Below are 23,168 nucleotides of genomic sequence, written 5' to 3' on the forward strand. Positions count from 1 at the left end.
TTAATAGCAGCCGCCGCATAGAGCCTTTCTTCAAGAGGGAGTTGGCTTGCTTTGCAGTCTAAAGGACAGCTGGTAGCCTTTTTTCTATTCCCAGCACATGAATTTCACAATTGCATTCCTCTGCTTTGAGGTTATCCCGGCATCATCAGCTTCTTCCCACCAGAATGTCTCCTCCCACTCCGCGTTGTGAATGCCTACACGTTCCTTCAGTGTTTCTTGTTCTTCCTCAGGATCTTCTCATCTCTTCCTTGCATTCTCTCCAGCAGTCCTTCTTCCTTCTTTGGCTCCTGTCATCTTTCAGTAACTTGTTTTGCAGCTCCTCAGCTAGAAAACGTTTCTGTATTACATCTGGGGTTCTTTGGGGGCTGCTGTAATGCTCACTCCACTGTAGCACATTTTTGCTTCTGCCTTCCTCCTTCACTCTGTACATCCATTCTGAAGTCATCACTGCAGGTCCATTTTCATTCACAAAAGTATCCCTTTTACACTATGCTCATTCCAAAAATGGGTACAGAGTTCACATGAAAGTTGGGTTAGGTAGCTGCTACTTCACAGCACTAGGGCTAGTTTGTTCTTGTATCTGCCATGTTCTATGTAACTAACTGCAAGCTCTTCTAGAAGAGCTATTACAAAAACTGGGTGCAGTCTCCAAACTTCTCTCTAATTTTACTTTTGCCCGCGACAATGTGTTCCAAGGATCATGGAGATCTACGATTCAGGTGAAACTGATTTTAAACAAAAAGATCATAAAGGAAAGTATTTTAGCACAAAGTATACACTGGTTGAAAGTATCCTATAAAATGGCTGCTAAAACAGCATGCCCCCCAAAAACCTAAAGTTATATTAGGAAGCTGAACTATCACAAAATCTGGCAGATGTTTTCCAAATGACGACTGAGGGTTTGTCTCCTAGATCTGTTACAGGGAAGAGTCAAATATTGAACAATGTGTGTGTCCATTGTATAGTTATGGAAAACAAGATTCAAAACTTCTTGTTTGTATGTATGTCTAGGTATTACATGCAGGGTTTAATAACAGTGCAATGACTTCAGAGGATACCTGATCCTATATGTCAAAATATAATTATGACCCAAAAAAAGACAAAAAAAAACAAAAGAAAACAATAAACAAATATATGCATCAAGATGTCAAAGTAGTTGTCCTGGAGCCTGAAAGTACGGATGCAGTAGAAAAGGAAGACACGTGATGATTTATGCTCTGCATCTATAATGAAATATCACATATTTCGCAAATATCAACACTCACGTCCTTTGGGAAGTTTTATAAAATATTTATTTGCATACAATCAGCAATTATTATTATTTATACAATTGTTTTCAATTTCTTAAACATAAAATGCTTGTGTTGATATGTATGACTTCTATGTAGTAGTGTTTTTGAGTTGACTACTTCACTTGACTTTTTCACCTTTGGCTTGAGATACCAACTCGTTCACTTTTCCCAAAGCTCCAAATGACACTGTTGCAGAACCCCTTTTTGCTGGTTTCGCCTGAAAATGTTACAAAAAACAAATTAGAGAAATATTGAAAAAAATAAACAAAAACAAGTACACCAAGAAAAGAATATCAGTAGAGGACTCATAAGAGTCCAAAGTAGAGCTTATTGTTTAACGTAAACAAGAAAGCTGTGAAGGTTTTTCTTTTTTTTTCCCAAATGACATGGCTCGAGCTTCATCTGCTGTAGAAATGTTAAACGTCCAGAGGCAGCAGGTGAGTGAGAATTAGCTTTGACATCTCTAATCTTAAAGCGAATAAAACCCGGTCAGCTTATTACAAAAACATACTTATAGTTAAATCTAGGCTTAATGAATACTGCTGTAGAAATGGGAAATGCCCAGCTGCAGCATGTGAGAAAGAGCCTTGGGGATTCTAAAATGCAGGTGCATTAAACCCAGTCAGCCGAATGCAGAAATGTGCTTATTGATGAATCTAGACAATTAATTTTGCTATCGATTTCGATAGAGCCCAGCGGGGAACATTTTGAGCTTAAACCACTAGGAGCGTTAATGATCCCATGGGATGTGGTTCCCTTCCCCACCTCCCCCTAATCCCCTTTTCCACCATATATTTTGCCCTGTTTTTAGTTGAAAAACTCAAAAACGTGCATTTCTTCCTCTAACAAACTTTGGCAGGGATTAGTGAATTTGTTTGCCTGAAAGTACTAGTTCGGTGCAACCTGTTTACAATACCTCTAATACTAACTATGTTGCAAAACCCTGTTTGGTCATGAATATTAGCCCACACAGATGAATGAGGACATATATCGTAGGGCAGTACATACTCACATCCTAGTGGGACAGACGATTATATGACGAAAGCTTCTGATAAAGGGTGCACAAACAGTGAGCAAATGTACTAAACAGTCACAAGGAGAAAGTTGTGGATTCGACATACAAATACAAACAGGTAAGGCAAGAATGTCAAATACCAACAGAAATTCTGTGTGGTCTTGCTGGATATACAAGTGATGACAACTGACAATAAGATAAGCAACTGCACATACAGAATACCCACAGCTGAAATCAGCTTTTTACACACAAGGAATTTCCACCCTATTCCTCTAAAACAGAACTTTCCTTATGGGAGTTCTTATGCGCAAAGAAGAACAGTAGCATGGAGGAAGTATATGCTGCAGCCAGGGATGATACTCTTGAAAGGTTTAGACAACAGGGCTGTAGAGGAGACACACTAATAAAAGCAGTGGAGAGAGGAAAAACATAAAACAGGAATGTGTCAAGAAAAGCAGTTTGTGGAGCACACATGTTAAAAGTCCGAACTGTCCAACATAATGGATTCACAGGTGATATCAGATATGCATCAGAAAGTGAATCGGAAATTTCAATCACATCAGGTGAACAGGAGAGAGAAGATTTAAGTGACAACTCTAGTGCAGCCTCTAACATGGATCCAAGTGCTTCTTCAGGATTTTTTTTTACAGGAGGCCAAGGGAAATCGGTTAGGCAACAGAAGGAACTTTTCCCAAAAAATGCAGTCAAAGCAAAGAGAACACGTAGAGGGGAAAAGAAAAAGGGGCTGTCGGGGAAAACAAGGCAACTGGAGTACAAACCAGAGCTGCCAAAATCAAACATCTAAACAATTGACAACAATATGATCTCAGGATGGAAGTGTAACAAACCATAATGTGTGTAATGATGATATCTCCTTTGTCAACTTATCTAATTGTGTATTACCTGAAGAACAAATAAATGTACTAGGCAAAGGATTAGGATTTTGTCTTTCTAGTAATTGGTTGATAAGTTGTGTGGTTTCTCTAATAATGGTTGTTGAAAGATGTATTATTAATGTCCTATATGTGGAACTCACCGTTAAAATATGGCGGCTGCTAAAATCACAACGTTCCAAGACGTTTTTTCAAATATGTGCGAGGCTGCGATATTTCCAATTCTATACTCTATATGAGGGCGTTTTGTTTGGACCTCGGGCTGATCGGCGCCAAATTTGGATGCTGTTTGTTCTCTGCGGCTATATGCAGTCTATGAAGGTAATTAGAGGACTTTCTACTTTTCATTTTGATGACTACTTTAGCGTACTGGGCTAATGACAGCACAGTACGGAGATAGATAGTATCGAGGGACCTTCTTTTCATAATCTTCTCATTATGTCCTCACTTTCTGGGATGATAGGTTACATCGTGCAAAATGGACTACATTCTCAACTAAGATATTTATATTATGGCTGTTTGAGCCATTGTATATTGTGATTTTGGATGATGATTACTTAAATTAAACATATAAGATGGAGAATGATGAATACTTGAAACATTGGAACTGTTTATTGATTCATACATTTAGCAGCAATTGCTTTTGTTAATGTCATATGATGCTTAAATAGACATACTGGGGGTTCATGTGACTTGGTGCTAGTACAGTAACTGTCTGTACATTTCTTATTTGGTCTATTTCTCATATATTCATGTGTGGTGTTTGAGGACCAATCTGGTTTTTGTGACATATGAATTCTATTCTGTAACTGATAATACTGACGCATTATGAAGAAAATTAGTTACATATGAAACAAGACATACAAGGTTGGTGGATATATCGAGTTGGATACTTTTTAGTGACCTATTGAGTGTAACTTATGGCTTTGTGATAAGAGACTATATTTTTCACATATATTTTTAGTGATTTTTTTGGATTACTATGGGTCCCATCATCCATAAGGAGGTACAATTAGCAACAAACTGCCGATCATAAGGAAAGGAAACCTCACCATCAACACCGCATCACCTCCCCAGCAACCGTAAGGAACCGTTGCCTTACTTCCCCTGCCTCGCAGTAAGGAACTAAAATGTCGCACTGGCTCTAACATCGCCTTACCTCCCCGACTCCATGCAACGTCTTGGTTTCCTCATTGTTTTCAAAAGGTACTGTGCCTGAGGTCATGCGACCCTTGCGAATGGAGTCGGACTCTTGGGAACGACTAAGTCAAAGACGTTGTGATAGCCCCAGTTAGAGCTATTGCGTTTCTAATCGCTATACTAAGACTTCATCTTTGAAAATATGTATTTTTACTTATGTATGTAGGATGTTTGTCGTTTTGGTCTTGTTTTAATCAGATAAAGACTGGCTGTTTTTCTAAACAGGTGTGGAGTACATTTGTCATGCTTTCACTCTGTGCGTGTATAAATAGTTTACACATTGCCTCTGAGATAAGCCTGACTGCTCGTATCAAGCTACCAAGGGGGGTGAGAGCAGAGGTTATTTTAGCTGTGTGACTCCCTTAGTCCTGACTAGAGTGAGGGTCCCTACTTGGGCAGGGTGCGAACCACTGACAACTGGTGACCCCATTTCTAACAAGGACCATGTGGTATACAGGTTGACTTGCATATGCCAGAAGATGTACATTGGGAGTACTAAATTACCTGCACTTAAAAGAATGTTTCTACAACTTAGAACCACTGAATGCAAGGACAACTCTTATCCTGTGGCAAGCCAATTTTGGATGATTAATGAGGGCAACAAATCACTAGAGGAATACAGTGTCATGGGCAGCATCCTGCACATTAGAACAGAAAGGGATAGAGACGGACCATAGGAGACTGGAAAGCAGATATATTTTAGAATTTGAAACAAAGGAACCAAATGGATTACATGGTGATGAGGATTTGTTTGTACACTTATGAAACATTTATTGTTAAAATATATAGTGTTACTGAGATGAATTCTATCCAACTACATGACATTGAAGTGGTACTCCCAAGTATTGTAATTGTTTACAGTTTTCATAACTTTAAACTATGAAAATGAGAAAAATAATTCTAATCAACTCAGCAAACTGATATAAGCTCATATGTTCCTTATCCCCAGTTTGCATATACGGAAATTTGTATGTATAGTATGAGATGAATTATGTGATTGGCCCACTAGGGCATAATTGTGCCAGTAATAGAATACTGCACATACCTTTAGAGTTTACAATACCTGCTACACCTGTCATTTCGCCTGCTCCACATCCCCCTAACCACACACCAACCACAAAGACCCCCCCAACAACAAACACAACACCCCCAACGCAATACACACCTGCACTGCCCCCACCCCCACCAACCAGCCCATCGCACACCACCCCACAACCAGAACACACCCCGCAACAACACCTTCATGCACCACACCAACACCGCCCACCACAACCACCTCAACTGCCTGCTCCTCAATACCCGCTCCCTTCACAAACACGCAATAGAACTCTGGGATCTCATCACATCACACTCACCGGACATCAACTTCCTCACGGAAATCTGGACCAACCCCTCCTCAGAACCTGACATAGCCATCGCCACCCCCAAGGGATACAAACTCCAACGCAAAGACCGCTTCAACAAGCCAGGTGGTGGCATCGCCATCCTACACAAAGACACCATTAAAGTCACCACCAGTTCCCAAGACACTATCAACAGCACAGAACACATGCATTTCCTAATCCACATTAACAACAACCCCACCCTCCGAGGTACACTAATCTACAGACCACCAGGACCACACCCGCCTTCTGCGACACCATCAGCTCGCACGCCCTCACCTCCACAGACTACATCCTCCTCGGTGATTTCAACTTCCACTTGGAGAACCTTCAAGACTACAACTCCACCTCCCTCATAGATAACCTCACCAACCTCAGACTCAAACAACTGGTCACTGCACCCACCCACACAGCAGGACACACGCTTGATGCAATTTTCACCTCAAGCCAACACATAACCTACACCCACACCACCGAACTCCACTGGACTGACCACCACTGCGTCCACTTCTTCACCAAACCCCCCACACACCACCATCAACACACCACGCCACGCCCTACCGCATGTGGGACAAGATCCCCACAAAACGCCTGAACTCCCATCTAGCCCACAACCTCCCGCTCCACACCAACGACCCCAACACATGAGCACACAACCTCTCTAAATGGATCACTACCTGCGCAGACACACTAGCCCCCCTCAGAAAACCCATCGCCACCCGCAACATCAACCCCATGGTTCACCCCCGAACTCCAAAACTCCAAGCGCAACAAGAACCCACTACAACCAACCCTCAAAACTTCCATCCGCACCCATCACCAACTCATACGCACCACCAAAAGAGACCACTACAAGACACGCCTTGACAACAACTCCCAAAACAGCAAAGAACTCTTCACCATCATTAAAGAGCTTGCCAACCCCAAAGCCAGCAACATAGACCCCACACACACAGCCCCTATGTGACGCCCTCTCCAACCACAAAATCCTGGACATCCACAACAGCTTCATACCACAGACACAGAACACGCACTCACCCAACTCAACCCCCGTTCATGACCCCCCCACCACACTTATCACCTGGGCCCCTACCACACAGGAAGAAACAAAAAAAAAACAGGAATTCCATCCACTCCGGACCCCCCTCTGACCCCGGTCCTCATCGCATCTACAACAAAGCCAGCCCAACCATCGCCCCCATACTCAGCGACATAATCAACTCCTCTTTCGACTCCACCTATCCAGACCCCTGGAAGCACGCAGAAATACCGCTCTCCTTAACAAAACCAAAGCCGACCCGGAAGTCCTCTCCAACTATCGCCCCATCTCCATCCTCCCTTTCCCCGCCAAGGTCGCCGAGAACTAGTCAACGCCCGCCTATCCCACTTTCTCAAGGAAAACAACACTCTTGACCCCTCACAACCCGGGTTCCGCAAGAACCACAGCACGGAAACCGCCCTCATCGCCTGAACTGATGACATCAGGATCAGAGTCGACAAAGGCAAAACCGTCGCACTCACCCTCCTTGACCTCTCCGCAGCTTTTGACACTGTCTGTCACCACACACGCCTCCACAACACAGGAATTCGACACAAAGCCTTAGACTGGCTCACCTCCTTCCTCACCGACCGGACCCAAAGAGTCCGCCTTCCACCTTTCCACTCCACCGCTATCAAAATCATCTGGGGATTCCCCCAAGGATCATCCCTCAGCCCCACACGCTTCAACATTTACATGATGCCCCTAGCCAACATCCTCCGATCACACGGAATCACTATCCTCTCCTACGCAGACGACACCCAACTCATCCTCTCCCTCACCTGCAACCCCACCACCGGCAAAACCAACCTACACGCTGCTCTCCTCGACACCGCCAACTGGATGACAACTAACCACCTCAAGCTTAACTCCAACAAAACCCAGATCATCATCTTCGGCCCCAACAAATCCATATGGGACGACTCCTGGTGACCCACCGCCTTAGGCCCCGCACCCACACAGGTAACCTCGGCATCATCCTGGACCCCTCCCTCTCCATGACACAGCAAATCATGCACTAACCTCCTCCTGCTTCCACACTCTCCGCACACTGAAAAAATCCTTCAAATGGATTCCCCCAGAGATTAGGAAAACAGTCACCCATGTACTCATCAGCAGCAGACTAGACTAAGGCAACGCCCTCTACGCCGGCACGACACTCAAACTCAAACTCCAGAACACAGCCGCACGCCTCGTCCTTGGCTTCCCCCGCCACAAACGAATCTCACCACACCTCAAATCCCTTCACTGGCTCCCCATAGACAAGAGAATCACTTTCAAAATCGTCATTCATGCACACAACTCCCTCCACAACACCGGCCCAACCTACCTCAACGAAAGAGTCAACTTCCACGCTCCCACCCTCAACCTCTGATCAGCCGACCTCGCACTAGCAACAGTCCCCCGCATCCAACGAACCACCACAGGAGGCAGGGCCTTCTCTTACCTCACCCCCATAACCAGGAACTCCCTCCCCACCAACCTCCGCAAAACTAAAGACCTCCTGCTCTTCAGAAAAAACCTCAAGACATGGCTCTTTGAACAGTCACCCCCCCCTCATTCCCCTCCCGCCCCTCAAGCGCCTTGAGACCCTCACGGGTGAGTAGCGCGCTCTATAAACTTTTTGATTGATTGATTGGAAACATTTTGAGCTTACCAATTATTGTTCACAATATGAATTATGTTCCATTTGCACTGTAATATTTGTTTGGATGGTAAATAGGTTTTCAATTACCCTATTATTTGTATAACAAGGGATATGAAGACAAAACATGACCAGTGACTTTTAAGAGAAAACATGCATTTGTGAAAACAGCTGCTTGACATAGTAATTTGTTTCTATTTATTGGGAGTGATGTCACATGGTGCTTTAAAAAAAAAAAAAAAAAGACTCCAATATGGTGCTTGCTATCCTGACCAAGGCTACACGTTAGCCGAAAGTCATTGAGTTTCTGTTGTTGCACAGACCAACACAGACTATGCTCTTTGGGAGTGTGCTGGCACCATTTTCAAGACAGTGGAGAGAAGTAAGTGGAGTTATTACCGAGGGTGGTGAACCTCAGAGATGCCTTCACTTAGGCACCTGGAGACATTTAATCAATTCCAAGGATGGAATATACATATTTGTGACTCTGAAGCTATGGTTAGGTCAGAGGTTCAACCGAAAAGCTGTTTCTGCTTTGTTGATACCTTTAAACCAATTGACCAATTCATATGAAACTTTACTAAAACCAAAGTTTATTTGGTTTGGGCTCAGCATGCCAAGTCTCATACAGCTGTGTAAAGGGGTTAGAAAAAAGAAATTGTCAAAAAAGCAGTATTTCTCATTTTAACTCCTATAAAAACACTTGGTTTTTACCCGACTCACAGAAGTACCTTTGAATAGTTTAGGGTAAAGAGTTTGAGAAATTAGAGTTAACAAAAATGTGGTGCAGGCTTATAAGGATTAGACCTTGGAGTAATCCCAACAGTACATGCCTGCTTGTGAAACAATACTGAAAATCCATAGGGGGGTGTGTGTGTGTATATGCAATGGACAAACAATGAGATTTTCACTAGAACAGTGCTTCTATGCATAATGCCTTTTATGACTAGAAATGAAATGAAGGAAAATGCAGAAGAGTTTGCCTTACTGCTGACCAGAAGATGATGTATTATTACGTAAGTGTAAAATAGGGCACCGGAACTGAAAATATGGACATTTACGACAGTTTCGGACCACAAGACTCCTTGAATCCACCAACAATAGCCTTGCCAGGATCAGCCGAATCCCCTCGACTCCTGCACACCAGGACCCCCCTCACGACGGACAACACTCTCTCCACCATGAGCAGCATCCACTCCAGAGCCCCAACTGACCCCTGCCCACAAAACATTTTCAACTAGGCCAGCGCCGCAATCGCGCCAGAACTCTGCAAGCCCATCAACTGCTCCCTAGAAGCAGCAACCTACCCCGAAGACTGGAAGCATGCTGAGATTCACCCTCTTCGAAAGAAACCAACAGCCAACCTGACAGACCTCAAGAACTACCTCCCCATCTCACTGCTACCCTTCCCAGATAAAGTCGCAGAGAAAACAATCAACACTCAGCTACGCCAACACGCGGAAGACATCATCATCCTGGATGTCCTCAATCAGGATTCCAGGATCCAGAACCAACCACAGTACAGAAACCGTCCTGTTGGCAGCCACAGATGACATTCTCTCCCTCCTCAACTAGGGACAGACAGCAGCCCTCCTCCTACTCGATCTCCCGGCCGACTTCGATACAGTATCCCATCGTACATTATGCCCCAGATGCCACGCAGCAGGTATACGAGGCAAGGCCAGTCAATGGACTCACACAGAAAGTCGCCTGACTTTCCTGCCCCACCGGTCAGAACCCATCAACATCAGCTGTGGATCATCGCTGAGCCCCACGCTGTTCAACATCTGCATGATCCCACTCGCCCCCATGGTCAGGAACTACAGGATGAATACTATTTCCTACGCTGATGACACCCAACTGATCTTCTCCCTGAGAACCAATCAACAGCCAGGAAGAATTTACGAGACAGAATGGAAGCAGTAGCCACCTGGATGAGAGAAAGCTGCCTCAAGCTGAACTCGGACAAAACCGAGATCCTCGTCCTGGGACCCTCAAAGTCAGCCTGGGACGACTCCTGGTGGCCCTCAACATTTGGCAAACTCCCTACCCCTACAGACCATGCACACTACCTCGGGGTCATCCTCGACTCAACGCTCACCATGACCAGGCTAGTCAACTTTGTCACCTCCACCTGCTTCCACACCCTCAGACACCTACGAAAGATCATCAGATGGATACCAACTGACTGCCGGAAAACTGTGACACGCGCCCTTATCACAAGCAGACTTAACTACGGCAATGCCCTCTATGCTGGAACCTCCAAGAAGGACCTGAATAAGATGCAACTGATTCAGAACACCGCCACCAGACTCATCCTAGACATTCCCCACCGAGAACACATACCAGAACACCTTAAGAACCTCCACTGGCTCACCGTCGAGAAGAGGATCAACTCCAAACTAATCATTCATGCCTACAGAGCCCTTCACGACGACGGACCCAACTACCTAAACATCCGCATCAACTGGTACTCCCCTTCCAGAACCCTTCGCTCTTCCCAACAGTCACTTGCCATTGTACCCCTAATAAAGAAGTCCTAGGCTGGAGGAAGATCTTTTTTATACCTGGCAGCAAAAGGCTGGAACGCCTTACCACCGCACCTCAGACAGTCGCCATCACTGCCTCAGTTCAGGAAGGACCTCAAGACATGGCTCTTCAATTAATCTCGGAGGTCACCCCCTCAGTGCCTTGAGACCCTAAGGGTGAGCAGTGTGCTATACAAGCTCGTGATTGATTGATGGTTGATGTTCCTGAGCAGTCTATTGCTGAAGCTATTTATATTGAACTGACATGTACACAAAAGCTACCTAAAGACCTAATACACTGGAAGGCATTGTTACAGGAAATGACATCATGTAGATGAATTGTCGGAGTGATTCAGTTATACCCTTAGTAAAATAAAGTGTATTTTGCATAAAACAATTGTGATATTTGTTAATCAGAATAGACTAGATCAGATATTGTACAAACTTCAAATTTGAAAACGTATGTGCCAAATGTGAGCACCATGGATATCCCCTGAGAGATAACTGTGTATCAGAGTATCAGTGTCTACTATATGCTTTAAGAAAATCAATATAAGAAAATAAGAAAAAAGAAATATAGAACGTGATGGAATCAAACGCAGCATGCTTTTACGAATTTTAGTCCTTTGTTGCAAATGGATGAATAAATAAATACTGTATTGTGAAGACTACAGACTTCATGGTTCAAGGCAAATAACCACTAATTAAAATGTAAAATACTTAAGGAGCATCCAATATATGGGGGGGGGGGGGAGGGTCTAAAAAGTTATGATTTCTAACGTGATGGACAATAGAGTATCTTCCATTGCAGAGTGACTACAGTATGATATAATAACTGTGAAAATGAGATGCCATAAAACACCCTAGAGATGTTTGCTGGGAAAATGTGAACCTCTAGGTGCACTGCACTGGTGTACACTGGGCAACCCATTAACAGCACAAATCTGCATGTCCTTGCACAAGTGCCATAGATACTATGGGTAGCTTTGCAAGGGAAGACAAGGCAGAGTGGCTGGAAACCCTACCATTTGATCGCTGTGTTTGCATTTCAAGACAGTGAAATAGGTCCTCCAGGGCCTTATGAAGGTAAAGCCTGGCAGATCATTCACCCTTGTTAGGTCCGTTTTACGGTCTTCAAAGGCCTGTGTGCAGGGTTCTCAAATGCATCCTGAAAGTCTGGGCCTATTACAGTGTTCAAAGTGCACGGTCAATGATCCTGTAAGCAGATAAACACGGTCCGTCTACTCTTCGCAGCAGGTGGATTTATTGGATGCTCCATGCTTGCAATCCCCAAAACTTCCTCTGAGGAGGGTGCAAAAGGTATGCCAATTTCAAAGTGGCAGACCTTCAGCATATCCCAACAGGGCATCTTTCAGCATGTGCATGCTATGATAATATGAGCATGCACACTTGAGATACACTCATTTGAACTAGGCTACAATCCCAAGCTAATGAGGGAACACACACATGTAGCAGTGCTCCTCAGGCAAGCGGAGGAAGAATTATGTATTACAAAAGGGTTATTTCGGTAGCTTTTACCACTGCAATATTACCTTTTCTAAATGCGATACCCGGATTCAAGTAGACCTTTCTACCTTGATACTTTCATCTCTGACTCTGCCCTGCTCCTCCTGCTTTTGTAGTTCTGGATTGAATCTCTTCCCTACGGCAGCAGAAAACAAATCATGCGAAGTGGGGTGATTACTGCTACATTTGGTGTGTTCTATTTTATACTTAGAGTGCAAGAGTGAGCAAATGAGAGATACTGAACGTGGTCTCTTGTAAGCCTGCATAGCAAAGGGACAAAATGCCTCTTGGAAGGGTGGGGTGGTAATGAGAAGGGGACAGGCGGTGGAAGGGCAGAAGGGGGAGAAGAGGAGAGAATAAAGTCAATCATCTGACCTGCGGACTACAGGCTCTACTCACATGTCTGGTAGCTGGCTCACAAAGTGTCTAATAAGAGGATAAACAAACCTAGATCTTAAAGTAACGATGTAAAGGGGCAATGAGGTAAATGGTACCGAGGATAAACTGCAGTTAATGAAGAAGTGAAAGTCAAAATAAATAAAGCCCATGCAAATGCCCAACCACAATTAAAGCTCAAAATTAAAGATAACTACATTGTAGATTAGGGTCTTTACCTGCGAAACATGTGGTTTCCATCCAATCATGTAGAAAATTTGAAATGTTGCAGGAACTGATCCGTCATCATTGCCATACATTTCTTTTGAAAATGCAAATATTGAAGTAGGATACAAAAACGGAAATAAAATCAGAATCTGTCCTTAATATAATAACATACAGGCAAAGTCAGTACAACGTTTGTTAACTTCAAAGTAGAAGAGCACTGCTATAACTTGGAGTTTGAAAACTAAGGTGGCAGGCTCTGAAATCATTAAGTTGTCTACCAATACTCCTCCCATGAACCAATAATCAACTGACAACCCAATGACACGTTGAAACCAGAAATGTGATCAATCTCATTAAGCATATAGAATTATTAGAATCTGAGTTTATGGCTTTGGCACAGGACTACAATAAAGATTTCACTGTTAACTGTAAAACAGAAAGAAAGAAAAGAAAAAATGCCTCTCAGGCACTTGAATAATTAGTCCAATATATGGCAACTTCAGCTTTTTTTGTACTGAATATACTTATGTTAACTATTTATCACAAGTAACACATTCTATACCAATAGTTAAAAATGTTCCAAGTAAATCAGAAATGTTAAATAAGAAAATAGCATGAACCATCCAGGATACACAGAGGAGGATGGCTCTCTTGCGCTTCTGCCCTTAAACCATGATGAAGCAGGAAGACAGAAAAAAGCATTCCTGGAAGAGATGCTCTCCTGAGTGATTTTATTCCTTAGAACTGAACCTGAACCACAATGGGAAGGGGAGTCCACTAGAGATCAGGGAGAGACAAACTCAAGGGTATTCAGTGGTCACTGGCCTGTATGATTCCATACTCACACCAAGGGACTACATACCTGTCTCCGCTAGCAATGGAAGGCACACTCTCCGTCCAGAACCCCAGGGCCTCAAAGGAGTCAGCGTACACTAGCCACAGGAGATTTCTTTTTAATAATGAAGCTAGAAGGCGCCTCAAAGGAACTATATAACTGACACCTTATACATTCCAATACTACCCCATGGTATGAGACTTAATGGTCTTCAACCACAGTAGACATGACAGCCAGCCAAAGAGCCAACAAACACCAAAAACTACAAAGGAAGTGGAGCTAGTGTGTACACCCACCAGTATAGGAAAATGGCCTTTTTTATTCTCAGAGCCTTTTACCGAACCTTTGGCCTCATGAGTATCTGAGACACTGCAGTGCAGTATTTTAAGTGTGGTTCTGCCTCTGGGCCCCTGGGAAAATCTGACAAATGTTTATGACCGATTCTAGACATGATCAATTCTGCTTTGTCCTCGGGGGTTCACTGCTCCCAAGGAACTCTAGAAAGACTGTACATTTTTAAAGGAACACATACTTGGGAGTTCAGGGTAGGATGAATTATATTTCATAGAGACCAAAATAACTTAAATCTTACCTTTGTATATAGCTGAAGCGGCCAGCATAGTGTCTCTATGTAGCATTGATTTTCTGTTCCAAGAGCAATTGCTCTCTCCCATGCCTGAAATTAATTGATGGCAAGTAAATGTGGCTACTTTGTGTAACATAATTATTTTGATAATTCAATTGATTACACAAAAATAAAATGGATACTTTTACAGTTTAATGTTCTGTTCTGAAAAGCTACCCGATAATTTATGCAAAATTACACTTCTCTATGTATATTTTCAACACTGAGCACTCAGCTAATGCATACAACACACCTAAACCTAATGCTCAGGAAGTAAATATTAATCACTTGTAATCCAATTTTAAATCATAGAAATGTACATATCTACACATACATATAGTGGTGCCACGATCAATGTAAGGCAAAATCCTGAGTTACTTTTAGATCACCTAAAGTCAGGAGACATGGCTGACAAAAAAAAGTGGACTTTAAGATGTGTCAACATTGCAATGAATGCAATATTGCAGAGAATGTGTAGTGTACATTAGTGAGTGTGCATGTGGGCTAAAATACATTGGCATGTATGCTAAGCAAAGAATATTAAAACATATAAGTGCAGTAATTAACAGACACCATGCAATAGCAAAACATTACAAAGTAAATAATGATAGTAATTGACTCAAAAGTACAGTGGAATTAATATTGTAATGTAAGAGATTGAGAAAGAAAATTAAGACCAGTCCAATCAAGATACTCAATAGGACTGAAAACATTACAGCCAAAGGAACTCAGGCAGGATGAACTGAATCAGATGAATATACACCTGAAATAAAGAACCACATTACAGAAAAAGACACATTACTCGATTTTAATGAACTTTAGACAATTTCACAATGCAATGTTGCAGGTTCCATAAGAGAAACAACTGCTCCAATCTTCTGCAAAGCCGGAATATCCTCCCTGAGCTGCCAACGCCTCACAACTGTTTGGTGGCAGAAATCTGAGCAGACGAAAACATTCCACTCCACAGGCCTGGATAGGTGACTTTGGCAGGGCTGCTCGACAGATCTGCCGTAGAATGAAATTCCCAACATAAATTAGGATGGCACGAAGGGGGGACCAACCATTGCTGGGATGCCGAAATGGAATACAATTAGCCCTCTGTATCATACTGTCCATGTCCCAGTCACCCAGTGAGGGGAAAGATTAACGAAACAAGCCCTTGTAGTCACCCTCCCCCACCTTTGGGATACCCAGAACTCACAGGATGTTCCTATGTGACCAGTTCTCCTAGTCTTCCACCCTAGATGAGAGACTCAGAACATGGGAGCAGTGCTGAACAACAGCTGTTCAATTCTCTTCAACTGCCGGACTGAGAGAAGCCTGAGGCGTCGTCACCTCCATGAGGCAAGATTGAATAATGAAAATGTCACTTACCCAGTGTACATCTGTTCGTGGCATCAGTCGCAGTAGATTCGCATGTTCTGCAATAGCTCGCCATCTGGTGTTGGGCCGGAGTGTTACAAGTTGTTTTTCTTCGAAGAAGTCTTTCGAGTCACGGGACCGAGTGACTCCTCCTTTTGTCTCCATTGCGCATGGGCGTCGACTCCATCTTCGATTGTTTTTCCCCGCAGAGGGTGAGGTAGGAGTTGAATTGTAGTAATAGTGCCCATGCAATGGAGTGACTAAGTATGCACGTATTTAAGGTTGAGATGATACATATATAAATAATTGAAGGTAACTTCCAAACTGCTACAGGCTCCCGGGGAGGCGGGTGGGCACATGCGAATCTACTGCGACTGATGCCACGAACAGATGTAAACTGGGTAAGTGACATTTTCAGTTCGATGGCATCTGTCGCTGTAGATACGCATGTTCTGCATAGACTAGTAAGCAGTTATTTCCCCAAAAGCGGTGGATCAGCCTGTAGGAGTGGAAGTAGTCTGAAATAATGTCCTTAATACGGCTTGACCTACTGTGGCTTGTTGTGCGGATAACACGTTTACACAGTAGTGCTTGGTGAATGTGTGAGGCGTAGACCACGTGGCTGCCTGACATATTTCTTGCATTGGGATGTTTCCTAGAAAGGCCATGGTAGCACCTTTCTTTCTGGTTGAGTGTGCCCTTGGTGTAATGGGCAGCTGTCGTTTAGCTTTAAGGTAGCAGATTTGGATGCATTTAACTATCCATCTGGCTATACCTTGTTTTGAAATTGGGTTTCCTGCATGAGGTTTTTGAAATGCAATAAAGAGTTGTTTAGTCTTTCTGATGTTCTTTGTTCTGTCAATGTAATACATCAATGCTCTTTTGACATCTAATGTATGTAGTGCTCTTTCAGCTACGGTATCTGGCTGTGGAAAGAACACTGGAAGTTCCACTGTTTGATTTAGATGGAACGGTGAAATAACCTTTGGCAAAAATTTAGGATTGGTCCTTAGGACGACTTTATTTTTGTGTAGTTGTATAAAAGGTTCCTGTATAGTAAACGCCTGAATCTCGCTTACTCTTCTTAGGGAAGTAATGGCGATGAGAAATGCCACCTTCCAGGTTAGGAACTGTATGTCGCAGGAGTGCATGGGTTCAAAAAGTGGACCCATAAGTCTAGTTAGGACAACATTTAGGTTCCATGAAGGAACAGGTAGTGTTCTTGGTGGTATAATTCTCCTAAGGCCCTCCATGAATGCTTTAATGACTGGTATTTTATATAGGGAAGTTGAATAGGTAGTCTGCAGGTATGCAGATATTGCTGCAAGGTGAATCTTAATGGAAGAGAAAGCTAGGTTAGATTTTTGTAAGTGAAGCAAGTAACCCACTACATGTTCTGGAGTTGTGTGTAATGGTTGTATTTGATTAATATGGCAGTAGCAAACAAACCTCTTCCATTTACTTGCATAGCAGTGCCTGGTGGATGGCCTTCTTGCTTGTTTTATGACTTCCATACATTCTTGGGTAAGTTGTAAGTGCCCGAATTCTAGGATTTCAGGAGCCAGATTGCTAGATTCAGCGATGCTGGATCTGGGTGTCTGATCTTTTGGTTGTGCTGTGTCAACAGATCTGGCCTGTTGGGCAATTTGATGCAGGGTACCACTGATAGGTCTAGCAGCGTTGTGCACCAGGGTTGCCTTGCCCAAGTTGGTGCTATCAATATGAGTTTGCTTTGACTGAGTTTGTTTACCAGGTAAGGAAGGAGAGGGAGAGGAGGAAAAGCGTAAGCAAATATCCCTGACCAGTTCATCCATAGGGCATTGCCTTGGGATTGTTTGTGTGGGTACCTGGATGCGAAGTTTTGGCATTTTGCGTTCTCCCTTGTCGCAAACAAGTCTATCTGAGGTGTTCCCCAGAGTTTGAAATAAGTGTTCAGAATTTGGGGGTGAATTTCCCATTCGTGGACCTGTTGGTGATCTCGAGAGAGATTGTCTGCGAGTTGATTTTGTATCCCTGGTATAAACTGTGCAATTAGGCGAATTTGGTTGTGAATTGCCCAATGCCAAATTTTTTGTGCTAGCAGGCTTAACTGCGTGGAGTGCGTCCCTCCCTGCTTGTTTAGATAATACATTGTTGTCATGTTGTCTGTTTTGACGAGAATGTATTTGTGAACTATTATTGGTTGGAAAGCTTTTAGTGCTTGAAAAACTGCTAGAAGTTCTAGGTGATTGATATGCAGTTTTGTTTGATGTACGTTCCATTGTCCTTGTATGCTGTGTTGATCGAGGTGTGCTCCCCACCCTGTCATGGAAGCATCTGTTGTTATTACGTATTGTGGCACTGGGTCTTGGAAAGGCCGCCCCTTGTTTAAATTTATGTTGTTCCACCACAGAAGCGAGAGGTAAGTTTGGCGGTCTATTAACACCAGATCTAGAAGGTGACCCTGTGCGTGAGACCACTGTGATGCTAGGCATTGTTGTAAGGGCCTCATGTGCAGTCTTGCGTTTGGGACAATGGCTATGCATGATGACATCATGCCTAGGAGTTGTAATACCATCTTTGCCTGTATCTTTTGTGTTGGATACATGCGTTGTATGATGGTGTTGAAATTTTGAATTCTTTGTGGACTTGGAGTGGCTACTCCCTTTGATGTGTCTATTATGGCTCCTAGGTATTGTTGTACCTTGCGTGGCAGAATTTTGGATTTTGTGAAATTGACGGTGAACCCGAGTTTGAAGAGGGTTTGTATGATTTGATTTGTGTGATTTGAGCACTGTATGAACGAATGGGCCTTGATTAGCCAGTCGTCCAAATATGGGAACACATGTATTTGCTGCCTTCTTATGTGTGCAGCGACTACCGCTAGACATTTGGTAAAGACTCTTGGTGCGGTTGTTAATCCGAAAGGCAGTACCTTGAATTGGTAATGTATTCCTTTGAATACAAACCTTAGGTATTTTCTGTGCGATGGGTGTATTGGTATATGGAAATAAGCATCCTTGAGGTCTAAAGTTGCCATGTAGTCGTGTAGTTTTAGCAATGGCAATACTTCTTGTAGTGTGACCATGTGGAAGTGGTCTGATTTGATGAAAGTGTTCACTACTCTGAGGTCTAGGATTGGTCTCAGCGTTTTGTCCTTCTTTGGTATCAGAAAGTACAGTGAGTAAACTCCTGTGTTTATTTGTGTGTTTGGCACTAATTCGATTGCATTCTTTTGCAATAGTGCCTGCACTTCTATCTCCAGGAGATTGGAATGGTGTGTTGTTAAATTTTGTGCTTTTGGTGGTATGTTTGGAGGGAATTGTAGAAATTCTATGCAATAACCATGTCGGATAATTGCTAGAACCCAAGTGTCTGTAGTGATTTCCTCCCATGCTTTGTAATAATGACCTATTCTTCCCCCCACTGGTGTTGTGTGGAGGGGGTGAGTGACATGTGAGTCATTGTTTAGTAGTAGGGGTTTTGGGGCTTTGAAATCTCCATCTATTTCTAGGGAATTGCCCTCCTCTATATTGTCCCCGAAAACCTCCTCTATACTGTCCTTGGTAAGTGGACGGTGTTGCTTGTGAGGTGCTGGCTTGTGTGCTTTGACCCCGAAACCCCCCTCGAAAGGGCGTTTTACGGAATGTGCTGTAATTCCCTCTGCTCTGCGGGGAGTAGAGTGCGCCCATGGCTTTGGCAGTGTCCGTATCTTTTTTGAGCTTCTCAATCGCTGTGTCCACTTCTGGACCGAACAGTTCTTTTTCATTAAAAGGCATATTGAGAACTGCTTGTTGAATCTCTGGTTTAAATCCAGACGTTCGGAGCCATGCATGCCTTCTGATATTTACAGATGTATTAATTGTCCGTGCAGCTGTATCTGCAGCGTCCATGGAGGAACGTATCTGGTTGTTGGAGATGGTCTGTCCCTCCTCAACCACTTGTTTTGCCCTATTTTGGAAGTCCTTGGGCAGATGTTCAATGAGATGTTGCATCTCGTCCCAGTGGGCTCTGTCATAGCGCGCAAGTAGTGCCTGGGAGTTCGCGATGCGCCACTGGTTTGCAGCTTGTGCTGCGACTCTCTTACCAGCTGCATCGAACTTGCGGCTTTCTTTATCTGGGGGTGGTGCATCTCCAGATGTGTGAGAGTTGGCCCTTTTCCTAGCTGCTCCTACAACAACAGAGTCTGGTGGCAGCTGTGTAGTGATGAAAACCGGGTCCGTAGGAGGCGGCTTATACTTTTTTTCCACCCTTGGTGTGATTGCCCTACTTTTGACCGGCTCCTTAAATATGTCTTTTGCGTGCCGGAGCATACCAGGGAGCATAGGCAGGCTTTGGTAGGAGCTGTGGGTGGAGGAGAGTGTGTTGAACAAGAAATCATCCTCGACCTGTTCTGAGTGGAGGCTTACGTTATGAAATTGTGCTGCTCTAGCCACCACCTGAGAGTACGCGGTGCTGTCTTCTGGTGGAGATGGCTTTGTAGGGTATGCCTCCGGGCTGTTATCTGACACTGGGGCGTCGTATAGGTCCCATGCGTCCTGATCTTGGTCACCCTGGCTCATGGTGGTGTGAGCTGGGGAGTGAGATGGAGTTTGTGCTGGTGAAACGTTAATCACGGGCGGAGGAGAGGGTGGTGGCGTAACTCTTTTCACCACTTTTGGTTGTGGTGCTTGTTCCGTCTGGAACTCCAACCTTCTCTTTCTCCTAATGGGGGGAAGGGTGCTTAGTTTTCCTGTCCCCTGCTGAATGAAGATACGCTTTTGCGTATGGTCCACATCAGTTGCTTGCAGCTCTTCCTCAAACCTATGCTTTTGCATTTGGGAGGTTAGCGAGTGCTCTTCTGTATAAGAGCCTGAAGCTGGGTCGCTTGCAGTTTGTTTCGGCGTCGAAACTTTGTCTGCGTGTTTTTTCGGCTCCGAGCTGACTTTTTTCCTTTTCGGGGCCGAAACCTCTCGGCGTCGATCTGTTTCGGTGCCGCTGTCCCGGCGTCGAGCGGTGTCCACACCGGCATCTCGGTGTCGAGGCTTGTCTCCAGCACTTTCTCGGTCCCGAGAAGGCTGCGTGCCGGTGTCTCGACCGGAGTCGGACGATCTCGGCACTGTTTGGGCCTTTTTCGGTGCCGACGGTCGGTCACCGAATTTATGGGTCGAGCCATGGCCTGGTGGCAGTGGCGTCCCCTGAGCCTTGTAAATGTTTCTTTGTGTGGTTTTCGACGTCTTACTCACGGTTTGTGTGTCGTCGAATCCTTCGGAGTCTGAGTCTTGGATCGAGAAGGTACCTTCTTCTTCCTGTTCCTCGAACTCCCGTTGGGCTGTCGGTGCGGACGCCATTTGAAGTCTTCTGGCTCGACGGTCTCGGAGTGTTTTTCGGGACCGGAACGCACGACAGGCCTCGCAGGTGTCTTCGCAGTGCTCAGGTGACAGGCACAGGTTGCAGACCAAGTGTTGGTCTGTGTAAGGGTACTTATTGTGGCATTTGGGGCAGAAACGGAACGGGGTCCGTTCCATCGGCGTTCTTCAGCACGCGGTCGGGCCGACCAGGCCCCGACGGAGGATCGAAAAACTACCCCGAAGGGCACCGGAGCTCTTCGATCTTCGATGCGGTGTGGAATGTAAGTACGCCGATCCCGAACGCAACAATACCGACGAAAATCTTCCGAAATTAGCTAATTTTCCGTTCCGAAACTCGGAGCGACAGGAACACGTCCGAACCCGATGGCGGAAAAAAAACAATCGAAGATGGAGTCGACGCCCATGCGCAATGGAGACAAAAGGAGGAGTCACTCGGTCCCGTGACTCGAAAGACTTCTTCGAAGAAAAACAACTTGTAACACTCCGGCCCAACACCAGATGGCGAGCTATTGCAGAACATGCGTATCTACAGCGACAGTTGCCATCGAACTATCCATATTATAGCTTCCTCAGAACTACCTGCATCCTAGGCGTCCCAGGGGTGGTAGGAGGAATAGGAGCTGGAGGAAGACTGTTGGTAGGTGATATCTTTGTTGCATTAAATTCCCAAAGTAACTCATCTTCGCCTAGCGGAAAAAGAGGATCCAGAACCCCCTGTTCTAAGGCAACTGTCATTATGTCCTCCTAATGGAAAGCTCGACTATTCCCCGTACCACTCAGGCTGACAGGGTCAGCTGATAAAATAGTAGAAACAGACAGTTGTTTGGGCTGCTATCCCCCAACTTGATTGGGAGGGGCTGTTTCTTGCCAAGCTTTTTGAGGGATAAGAGCACCAGCTGCAGCAAGTTACCCACCCCTTTTTACTGTCCCCCCAAGTGACATCCCTGCCAACGTGCCACAGAACAATCCAAGTGAATAGGTCAGAAAATCAGAGCACTCAGAGTAGTCTTTTATTCAGCTCCTGCTGAACTCAAAGCCATTTCAAATATGGCAACAGAGTTTGCATCAAAGTAACTGTCCAGCCGGCACCCAATCCAACAGCTGCAAAGGAAACAACGTAGCAAGTAAAGCATGGAGATCTCCCCTGCGGTATCACTTGGAGGCCAAACGAGGAGAAACCTCTCTGCTCCTCCCGGATGCACCACCAGGAATCCTCCAGAAGCGGAGAAAAGACAATTCTCTCCTGTGCTGGGAAGCATGGGAAAACACCAACCATGGAACCTGGACACCACTTCGCTGGATATCAGCCTGTGTCTAATCCACTGGTCCAGCAGTCACACTATCATGCCATGGCAATCTGCATCAGAAGGACAGGTGAGTAAGAAGGCAGGGGCCCTTTGGAGTCTATTGCAAATGGGCACATCTTAGGTCGGAGTCCAGATCGGGAACAGTCCGCGTTTAACCACTAGCCGCCATCTTGCAGAGGGAGGCCTGCAACACTGCGGATTAGACTTATGGCCAAACTTATTTTTGGTACAATGTCCGAAGTTCCAGGAGCTGTTAGCTAAAGGGCAGCCTGGGAAATGAGTATCTTCTGGCCTGCAGTCTGTTCTTGTTTTTTCCTTCGTAGGTGGAGTGGTCCTCAGAACTACTTTCCGGCAATTGTTGGGATGGGATGCCGTCAGGGACCCTGTTTGGGTGGGGCCTATCCGAGGGACTGGAGGGTATCTCATAAGTTAAACATTTTAGGTGGATCACAGGTGGGGGTCTTGCATATTTGTAATATTATTTTCTTTTGGCTAAGATCCATTTGGTGGGGGTTTTGGTCACAGAACCGACCTCGGCCATGAGCCATTTGCTAGATGTTCTGGGGGTGGCAGGTGACGGCC

At 44.6% G+C, this 23,168-nt stretch overlaps 1 protein-coding gene across 3 annotated transcripts in view; it reads right to left on the minus strand.

The window, feature by feature from the left end:
• Window positions 1–1,275: 1,275 nt before the first annotated feature.
• The window catches only part of NDUFAF5 (NADH:ubiquinone oxidoreductase complex assembly factor 5), a 117,734-nt gene continuing 95,841 nt past the window's right edge, over window positions 1,276–23,168 (minus strand). For all 3 annotated transcript variants that reach the window (XM_069234105.1, XM_069234104.1, XM_069234106.1), the window contains 3 exons: window positions 14,552–14,635; window positions 13,136–13,218; window positions 1,276–1,509 (listed from right to left, as the gene is read on the minus strand). In XM_069234105.1, the coding sequence (XP_069090206.1) occupies window positions 13,162–13,218; window positions 14,552–14,635 (141 nt within the window). In that variant the 3' untranslated portion in view covers window positions 1,276–1,509; window positions 13,136–13,161. The remainder of the gene's footprint in view (window positions 1,510–13,135; window positions 13,219–14,551; window positions 14,636–23,168) is intronic.

The sequence above is a fragment of the Pleurodeles waltl genome, chromosome 5 (assembly GCF_031143425.1).
Source record: "Pleurodeles waltl isolate 20211129_DDA chromosome 5, aPleWal1.hap1.20221129, whole genome shotgun sequence".
NCBI classification, from domain to species: Eukaryota; Metazoa; Chordata; class Amphibia; order Caudata; family Salamandridae; genus Pleurodeles; species Pleurodeles waltl.